General features: G+C 36.3%; 1 protein-coding gene across 3 annotated transcripts in view; it reads right to left on the bottom strand.

The window, feature by feature from the left end:
• The window catches only part of LOC113226110 (long-chain-fatty-acid--CoA ligase 4), an 85,426-nt gene that overhangs the window by 32,568 nt on the left and 42,010 nt on the right, over window positions 1–10,848 (bottom strand). For 2 of the 3 annotated variants that reach the window (XM_026458639.1, XM_026458637.1), the window contains exon 2: window positions 3,668–3,706. In XM_026458639.1, the coding sequence (XP_026314424.1) occupies window positions 3,668–3,690 (23 nt within the window). In that variant the 5' untranslated portion in view covers window positions 3,691–3,706. Of the gene's footprint in view, window positions 1–3,667; window positions 3,708–10,848 lie in introns of all 3 variants that reach the window. The other variant, XM_026458638.1, reaches the window with a different exon arrangement.

Genomic DNA, 10,848 nt, shown 5'->3' on the forward strand with positions numbered 1-10,848 from the left:
AAAAGTAAAAACTTCTAATCTACTAACAACTTTAAGTTATTGTTGCAGTTTCAGTTTTCTTACCGGCAGTGTAATTTTGAAAATATAAATTTTCATTTCAATGTTACGAGTACGTTTTTTCAAAAATTTGCATGATATATGCACTATATTTATTATTTACTAGATTTTACAACAGTTACACTGCGAAGCCTGTGAAGCCCATAAAGCCGCGAGCCATTTGTCAGTCGTAACTCTAGAGTAACCCTAGTAAGCGCGGTCTCACATAATAGTCATTATTCTATAAATCAATCTTAAGTGCGTATAAGTAAAGAAGCATAAGACTATAAGAAAGCAAAATATTTAAAACACGAAAAAAAAACCGATTGTAAAAAAGGCGTTCGCTACAAATTTATAAAGACGATGCCAAGCACAGTAAGATAATGAATGGCTTTTGAAGTTTAAATTTACACTTTGTACATAAGGATGATACTTGAAAGTGTTTATACTTCACCATTAAGATAAATGTGTGAAAGCGTCATAAAAATCTTTCAACGCCTAGCACACATTCGTTCACATACACATACCTATATAAACTTACATACAGCGGGAAAAGCTTTTCGCTTTCTTCAAATCAGAAAAAATCAGGATTCAACATTTTTTGTGAGAAATTAACATGTGCCAAGAAAAATGTATTTTAGTTAAGAGAAACTTCCTTAATCAAATAAATACCACAAAACTGTAGTGAAATCACAATAATAAAGAAATCACGTATCACTGAACCAGGACTTACACGGAACTGCCAAAATGAAACATAATTCACTTAGTCATAGATTGATTGATATTTTCCAAATCACTAAGCTATCTTGATAATATATTTACTAGGTATTTATACTTTTAGGGAAGATCCGGTACACTTCGGTAACCAAATGATAAAAATAATATTGATTGAGTAATAAAAGTAAATATCAGTGGCACTGAATCTTAATTTTAAGCATATCTTACGGAATTAAATGCATTAGGACAACGCTTTGTTTCAATTTGAATATGGTGGAAAAGGCACGTAAAATTTATCGCGGTCGACAGTACACATTTATAGAATTTATCTCATTTATATTTAATATCAAGCAACGGGACGAACAAGTCGTGCGACTGGTGGTAAGCAACACCCCCATAAGTGCCACTCAGAGGTTTAAATGCATAGATCTGAGGAGCACCTTTTGATTTCACCAGCACCCTTCAAAACTGAACGCAGTATTGCTCACATTACTGCTTGGCGGCAGAAATAGATAAAGTGGCAAGTACTTCCCTGGACGAACTCTTTTGCAAGGAGCTCTACTTCTACTAAATTAAAATTCTTTATCGAATTATAGATAATAAGTTTAAAGAAGTACTCAATTTTTATTTTGTTTTTAAAATGGGTTGATCAGATAACTGATATTTTCGCACTTTACAATTACTATTACAAAATATGCAATGATAACAATAAAGAACAAAGCAAAATTATATTAAAAGTAAAAGGGAGGAGTACACAAGATGGTGCAATTCAATAGTTTATTTTCATTATCCCGCTTGATCGATAGACCGTGACGTAAAAAAGGTTGGGAAAGATTATTGCCTTGCTTTTATATCTATCTGGCCTAAACATTAAAAGGTTCCGAGGGCAGTGCCCGCACGATGTTATTTTAGCGTTAAAATCAATAAATCAATATGGAACTCACGTTTCCAATATTATGTTGGTGAATATAATTATGACACCAACTTGCTAATAGGTGACATTTATATTAGGTATAGTGAGAGCATTTCAAAAAGGTCAGTCTTCTACACCTATTAGTAATCAATACAAAATCAATCAATTATCAATAATTTCAGGCTTCTTACCACGGTATGACTTCTTTTTGTTTTCCCGATATTTCGGAACGGTTGCACGCTCCATGGTCACGGTTGACTGGAAGGCGGCAGATGACAGCTTTAAGAGCAGACATATATGTCTATCCTCTTGCGCTGTCGACGAATACCTTCATCGCGATTTGTTGTGGCGTTACCACAGTCGCTCATTTTTTTTACACAAACCACACTCACTGTACCCACACCCGAAACTGAACTCGAGGTATTTTTATTATTGCACGCACTAAGAACCGGACTCCATGCACTGGACAATTTAAAACCATCATCACGGTTAAATGTTTTGTACTTCCGTACTACTGAAACGTACGAGAAGCCATCGTGACCATGGAGCGTGCAACTGTTCCGAAATATCGGGAAAATAAAAAGAAGTCATACCGTGGTAAGAAGCCTGAAATTAGTGATAATCATTTAGTGAATAACAACGAAAGCCTTAAAATCTATACAATATGATATAGGTTTATAACGATTTTAATATCAAAATATACATTTTTCACCTCACTACGGCTTTCATTAGTCATAGTGGGAGAGCATTTCAAAAAGGTCGGTCTCTACACCAATTAGTAATCAATACTAATAAATATAGGTTTGTATCGATTTTAATATCAAAATGGTTATACATTCTTTCCCCTCACTATGGCTTTCATACATAAAGTAATTTTTCACAGGTGTCAAGTTTCGGAATGCCATCAACCAACGTTTAGCAGAATATAGGTCGAGGGCAGGTCAGACATAGGGACATTCGTATCGTGACATTGCATTTATAGCGAAACAAAACGACACTATGGGGTACTTGGTGTGTTGTTTTAAAGGATCACTAATAAATACTTACACCATGAGGAAGCCTGCAAGTAGGCACAAGAAGAACATTGAACATCAATGTCGTCAGATGGTTACATTTCTTTTTGACCCTCTCGCGTAATACGTAAATAACTTTTGTTTCAAGGCAATTTTAGTATTGAGAACAATGATGTTTGAATGAAACAATTATTAGACGACTGTAATAAAGAATCCACTCCCTGTTTGAGCATGACCTCTGAAAGATTAGTCGCATAAAGACGAACCGAGAAAAGGGCCGCTATTCGCGTGGCTGACCTCAGGCGAGATGGACAAATGTCATCAAAAGTGTCACGATGAGTTTCACGATTGAGCGCTATCAGATTGTCAGAAGTAGGCATAAACAAATCTCTACAAATTCAAAACGAGTAACGACCATTTTGTTTGCATCGATCTGTACAAATTAGTGATCTGAGTATTTATTTGGCGTTTCTGTAATCCGATAATTCGTTGTTTTCTACTGGTGGTTTTTTTAGTTTTTTTTAGTAGATTTGAAACTTTAAAATTGTATGAATGGTCGAAAGACTGATAATCATGATCTGCCACTGTTATAAATGGACTCGTTAAAGTTAAACGTTGCTGACCTTTTTAATTCCCATGTAAGTTAAACTTCTTAGATATTCTAGATTTATCTAGTTCTAACAATTACAGGCTTATTTATTATGACCTCATTCTCTGATGGTAATTACTCTTTACTAAGGTTGAATATTTATGATAAATACTAAAAGTCTCCACGCAAAAGGCAACAACACGTCAGCATTATTGGAGTACAGATTGATTTTACTTAGTTGATATTGTATTACGTTAGATGCTTTTATCATTGTAGTGTGGTCTATTTGTATGTTATAAAAACGATAAGTAATTTAATCGATTGGAAACAATGAACAAAAAAGTAGAGCAAAAAAATAAGATAATTTAAGAAAAGATAATAAATAAGTACTATACTTACGTTTCATTCTCGTCTATAAACATTGTTGACCACGTAAACCTGCAAACAGACAAATAGGATGTTTGAATTTGTATTTAACTCCTATACAATGACGATAATTATGGCAGTCTTTAATATTGCAAAGTCAAACGATGAAGTGAAATAAAAATCAGTGGCCTGTCGTGACAAAAGAACGGGAAACTTTACTTTTAACGCGTTCGTTCTTAATCGCTTTTAATTATAATTTTGAAATTGATTTACTGGCTGATATAGGTTCTTTTTAAATTACGTCGAAATAATAAGAATGGCGTTTTCAAATAATAAAAACGAAGGACAATTTAATATCTCGACTCATCCGTAGAACAAAGATGTATGTGCAAGACTACTTGTTCTCAGGACATTTCGTTCGTTCTTCTTCGCTGTGGATGTCAGATCGACTGTTTCGTTGGATTTTATATTTCCGAAATGAAATAAGATATATAAATTCTCAAAACACCTTAACGTAGGCCTTAGTTTAAAAAAGGAAATTATTCTCGTAACGTACTTATTCACTTTTCGCTATATAATCCCATCGGATTCAGTTCTTCGGATGAGTCCCTCTGTCTATGTAATTATCAAACTTATAGACAGAGTTCCGAATCCCGAAATCAGAAGACAGTCCAGGAGGTCTAATCCCATTCTCCGTCCGACATCCGTCCAAAACAATTACTGTCAAATAAGTAATACTCGACCAAATTTACAGACGCATGATGCGAATGAAGCTTCATACTTGATTTGGTCGGCTCGGACCATTGACTTACAATTATATGGACGTCGGGTCGGCGCTAAAGTGTCCGCACTTGTAAGGCGCTAAAATCGTATACTGAGCGCCAAACTCCGCTTTAGTCTTCATTTGTTCGACTGACAGCGCGATACTGCGATGACATTACAATTTAAATTTCGAATAGGTTGACTTGGGACATTTTTTTCGTGGTTTTTGTATTAGACCCGTCGTCCATTTATTTGTAAGTCAATGGCTCGGACGGAGAAAGGGAATAGACCACTTGAACGTTAATGAACATATTATTGGACATTTGTTGTGAGGCGTGGTGGTAACGGATGGAGTAAAGTTACCACCGAAAGGTGGTCAAGAAGTACAGAAACGTGGTACGTACACTGTATCCGTCTCATTAGACGGATAGAGCCATCGTCAAAGTTGCGGGTCGTAGATGGGCAAGATTAGCGCAAGTTATGTATGTACCTATGATATTAAGAATATTTGATAAATTAATTGCAAATATAGTAGATAGCATATACTTTTTTTCTTTTTTTATAACATCAAGTGACGGGACGAACAAGTCGTGCGCCTGATGGTAAGCTACACGCCTGTCCATAACAGAGTCTGAGGGGCACTACCACTGCGCCCGTCACCATGAGACATAAGGTGACAAGTTCCATATGCCTGTAATTTCACCAGCACCCTTACCCTTCAAAACTAAACACAGTAATGCTGACATTACTGCTTAGCGGCAGAAATAGGTAAGGTGGCAGTACTACCCTGGACCAACTCTTTTACAAGAAGCTCTACTACTACTAAAACATTGGCATGTTTCAAGTTAGTTTTTTTTAATTGTATAATTTAACCATTGACTTTAACCAAGGAATTCGATTGGTATCATTTTTATGCCTATGGTATCACAAAAGCATAGGTGTATTTTTTTCACATTTGGTCAGTTAAATTTTCGGATAAAGATTACTTACTTTTAAAAATAAAATGTCTTCATGAAGCAAAATATTCTTCCTACAATATTGACAGTACTTTTTTTTGGACAGCCTGTGTATTTAATACAAACAGTTCTACATAAACGTGCTCTTATAAAGATCAATGTGTGTAAATAAGATAAAGTCTAGACAGTTTTATCAAAGATGACCGTCAGATGATTAAAGTACTGTAAGCGGTGACGTGGTAGTCGCGCGTGGACGGTAAGATGTAGGAGTATCGTATGAGTCAGCATGGCATGACAGCAACAATAAGGAGAATTGCGATAGATGGCACCGTTTAGGACTTTCAGTTCCGCGTTTCGGGAAAATAAAATCGAGACTCAGTGCGGTCTCGAAAATCCCGGAAAAAACGAGATTTCGAAAAAACTTTCAAAATTCGCTTTCCATACTTGTCCGTTACGCGTTTAGATAATCAAAACATGATATCGTCGGGGATAGTGCAAATCCGTAGTATTGGTAAAAAGCGCGTATCTGCTGCACCAAATTTCACAGGAGAGGGATTTAACGTTATTACTTTGTTATTTCAATGGCTACGACTTTCATTTATATATGCACAGTAAGCATTAATTTATGCTGACTACAGACTCATAACAATAGATTCCCGTAAATCACGCTAATTTGGTTACCGCGACATTTACGCGGACTCATAATCAAATGCTAGTTACGCGTCATTGCACTATCCTCGACGATATTTATTCATGTTATTAAGTTAAGTGAATAGTTTACTTAGTTCAATTATTCATGAAAGTTTTGAAAGTAGTTTTTCTGATCTAAATCGCGTAGGTATATCTGTATTTTCAAACATGGTCACGGTCACGAATGACTCACGTGATCAGTCAACCTTGACCAAGGGATATGTAAAAGGCCCAAAGCGTTGGTTTGTTTGAAACAACAAAATGTTGGTTGACACATTTAACAATCGCGAAAACCTAAGAACTCAATGTGAGTTTTTTTTTATACTTGGCTTAGAACTCTTTTTGCGTTTAATAATAGAGAGGATTTGATTTATTACTACCATTCTTCAATCTTCATAGATTACACTAATCTCCACTCCACAGTGTTGCCACGTCCATGTAACCAAAATAAAAATGACTGTTGGTTTTTAAGAGTGTTTAATTAAATGGACTAAGTTTCAAATGTTTCGATATTCCCGACTGAAAACATCATAAAATCGTCGAAACCGACGAAATGTTCGAGACCGAAATTCTCGGGATGCAAACCCTAGCGCAAACATACAAGAACTTCACCTAAGTCTTTTTAGATAGTTTAGTGATGACTAGGGAAAACCCAATTTTATTTACTGTGTTTACAAGCCGTTGTGAAGAGCTCTTATTGGTCTAAAATTCTGCACACCAAAATGAGCAGCGCAAACCGGTGGCCGGAAAAAGAGATTATAACCACTAGTTCTACTAGAGGTGTTTTTCTTCCCGCTTATTCTGTTAATAAATAGACACCTTTCTTCACAGAACTATTGAGAATGTTCTCAATAGTTGTAGATAGAGGACGTTAAATTTTTCAACGTATATTTTATGCTATAACAATTGAGAAGGACTTCGGAGTATCGGAGCGCATTTCTTTTTGAATTTTATACCTTATTTCAATTGTCATAGCATAAAACATGCACTGATAAATTTAATGCCTTCCGATTTTGAATGAAATTAAAATCCATTTTTTTAAGAATCCATTTAATTAAGAATAGGAAATTCAATTTCCTAGTCGTATAGCAAACATTAACAACTTTTTAATTTTACCATATTGCATCATCACAAAAATCGACCCACCCTGTTTTGCATGATTCATTTTTATAGGTGTTTTCGAACTGTGAATTGTTTATGTCTAGGGTCAGATAAGAATTAATTATATAGAATAGATTAATTACCATAAATCTTAATGCACTTGAGCGCACTTGTTCAACTTTTTAGGACTAACACTGCTCAGTGCCGATTTGATTGTTTACTGAATACTGACGTATTCAATTTAACCCTGTTCTCGTTGCGAGACGCAGTTTTAAACTGTGCACTTGTTCATTACATTAACTCAATAATTGGCTATCGCTGTAGTTTAGACTAATTTTGTTTGAAAATTATGGATACTACTGAAGCTGAGGCGGCCCTAGTCGTAGCCTTGCTGCAACAGGGCTTAAGTCAACGTGTTGTGGCCCGAAGATTAAATCTCAGCCGATCTGTGGTTCGGCGAGTTTATCAGAGGTTTCTGGAGACTAGGCAGTATCGGAAAAGGCTAGGTTCTGGAAGATGGAGACATCAGCTCTAAGGAATCGGCACCTTTCCGACGTTGACATTCAGCGACGCTAACGTGAAGTGCTTGGGGTGTTGCGATAAGTGACAGTACCGTGAGAAGAAGACTTCGTGAACAGAATTTGACACCACAGAAGCCAGCTACAGGACCACAACTGACCACAGCTCGTCGTCAGGCCAGACTTCAATTTGCAAGAAACCACCTTCACTGGACTGGGCGTCAGTTTTATTCTGTGATGAGAGTCGAATGACTTCATGTGGTTCTGATGGGCGCCGTAATGTTATGAGACGACCAGGAGAACGTTACGCTCAGTGCTGTATAAGAGAAACCGTCAGTTATGCTGGAGGCTCTGTAATGTTTTGGGGTGGCATATGTTTGACTGCGCGTACAGACCTGGTGTTTATCAGAAGGGGTGCATTAACTGCTCCACGTTACATAACGGAGATCTTGAAAGATCATGTTACTACATGATCTCAGTATGCTGGCTACATTGGAGAGAACTTTCAGTTAATGCATTACAATGCATGGCCACACGTAGCGCGCATGCGCATCGTCACGGAGTACTTGGAAGAGGTCAACATTCGGGTTATGCAGTGGCCAGCAAGAAGTCCGGATCACCTCAAAACAACAACTGTGGGACACCTCACACCTCAAAACAAAAGGTTAGAGATCGAGATTCAGCCCCCACAACCTTGGAAGACCTGGAAACGGTCATCATGGAAAAATGGAACCGAATTCCTCAAGGAACTATTAAAGTTTTGATAAGGTCATTAAAACGGCGAATGCAGGCCGTTTGATTGAAATGAAAGTTTTGTCCTCATAACGCCTAAGAATGAAAAATTACGATGTCATAAAAAACAACATGGGTTAAATTGTTGATTTTAAGTTTTTTCAAAAATGTCAATGTTTCAACCATTTTATTGATTATTTTTAACTTTAATTGTAATGTTTAATTAAAAATTTGTTTAATTAAACATTACAATTAGAAAACAATTTGTTTAATTCAAAGATTTAAAAAATGATCTTTATTGCAAAAATATAGGTGGGCCGATTGTTGTGTTACCGACACTGGTCAGTGTATATCTTTCAACATATTTGAGCGAACTCAATGATTATGTAATTATGTATGTACGTAATAATTTTCAAAGGTCATCACTACAGTGTGATCTCGCGTGTGCAGTTGTGTTAAAAACACGTGTAATGAACACATCGTACGATGTGAAGTAACGCTAAGATTGTCATGCATGATAAAAATGAGATATGATTTTAAAAAACAAAAAGGTTTTTTAGCCTGTTGTGCAACATTGTACTATATGTATTTCTGTGTTTATTATTTTTACTTGATGTGTGTGACATTTCTTTTATTTTTATTACACAACATCACATACGTTGCTCTGATCCCAAAATAAGTAGCTAAAGCTCTCGTGTTATGGAAATCGGAAACAACAAAGGTACCACGAACACCCAGACACGGGACAATATAGAAAAGTTAGTTTTCTAAAATGACCCGGCCGGGGATCGAACCCGAGATGGCCAAGAAAACCGGTGTGTAAGCCACTCGACTACGGAGGCCGTCATCTCTTTATTATATTTTTAGAACAAAAGGTAGAAAAGAAAATGAAAATCGAAACAAGTACTAAATACTAGAGAACTATATAAATTACAACTTAAAATATATACATTAAAATACACTCTCTCGGACACAGAATTCGAGACACGTTGCATTTACAGTATTAAATGTACTAAGCTTACATGGTAGTAGCAGTATAGCTTTTTGTGAAAGAGTTCGTCCAGGGAAGTACTGCCACCTTACCTATTTCTGCCGCCACGCAGTAATATTAGCATTACTGTCCGGTTTTGAAGGGTTAAGGGTGCTGGTGAAATTAAGAGGCACGTGGGGCTTGTCAAGTTGTCTCAGGGTGACTTGGCGCAATGGCAGTGCCCCTCAGATCTTTGCTATTTAAAGCTCTGAGTGGCACTGCAACTGTTATGGACAGGCGTGTCACTTACTACAAGTCGCACGACTTGTTCGTTCCGTCACTTGATATTATAAAAAAAAATTATGCAATTTTAAAACAGGTATACTAAACCTCACTTCCATAAATCCTTATGTTATTATATTATATAACGATGCAAGGTAGCTCGAGTTATTGGTCCAGGAGTGCAGTACGGCACAGGAAGGGTCAGTTAAAACGTAAGGCTTCACGGAGAAAACTCATAATAACATCGAACGCCAATAAAGAAACAGCAACACAAAAGAATAGAAACTTTAAGATTGTTTCATCAAACAATTGATTTATTATCGCTACCAAACAGAATAATACAAAAGCAACTGGCTGGCGTTAAGTAAATAAAAAAACAGATATTGTTGTGTTTGAATAATTTCTTTATTGGCTCAGGAGAGATGCGAAACGGGAAGCCACGCACGCGTCGAGCCCCCGGCGTATTTTTAGATACAAGAACAAAACGTGAACTATGTACTACGCCTCTTATACACGTGTGCACGTGTATTTGTGGTGCATAGCGTTAGTGACGTGGAATTTAGGTCTCGGTCCGGGTGTTTGAGCTTACTGAAACGGAAAAAGGGTGCTAGCTAATCCGGCAATCGTTGTCAAATAATAAAATAGTTTATTTTTCTTAACGTGAAAGTTATTGAGTTGTATACGTATGTATTTATAGAGAAATATTTTATTACAATACAAATTTAAAAATATAAAAAAGACTTGACTCAACGACATCCATGTACTTGACTAGGCTGCATCTGTCTAAATATCTTTGCCTTTCCGCAAGGAAAAGTACATAACATAACATCAATAATTTCAACAACTCGACTGTGTTTTTTTCTTTCACTTGTTTTTCTTTTTAGTAATGATATAATAATTATAAACAGTAAGCGGAAGGTCCCTGGGTCAAAGCAAAATGGAATGTATTATGCAATTAATAACAACTTTGCCAGTGGCTTTACGTTAATTTCCCAACTATGAACAAATATAATTGGTAAACACTTAATTATCTGCCTACCTAGCTCATTCCCAATAGGTACAGACTGTCGCGTCTGTCCACGGTACTACAGTACCGATATTCTTTGACAAAATTCAACACTAAAACAAAACACTATCACTATTGATAGTGTTTTTGTTTGGAACATGTTCTTGTCTACAGATTGAAGTCGTCATAAAAATTTC

Source organism: Hyposmocoma kahamanoa, unplaced genomic scaffold (assembly GCF_003589595.1).
Source record: "Hyposmocoma kahamanoa isolate Upper Pololo Valley unplaced genomic scaffold, ASM358959v1 182, whole genome shotgun sequence".
In the NCBI taxonomy this organism is placed as follows: Eukaryota; Metazoa; Arthropoda; class Insecta; order Lepidoptera; family Cosmopterigidae; genus Hyposmocoma; species Hyposmocoma kahamanoa.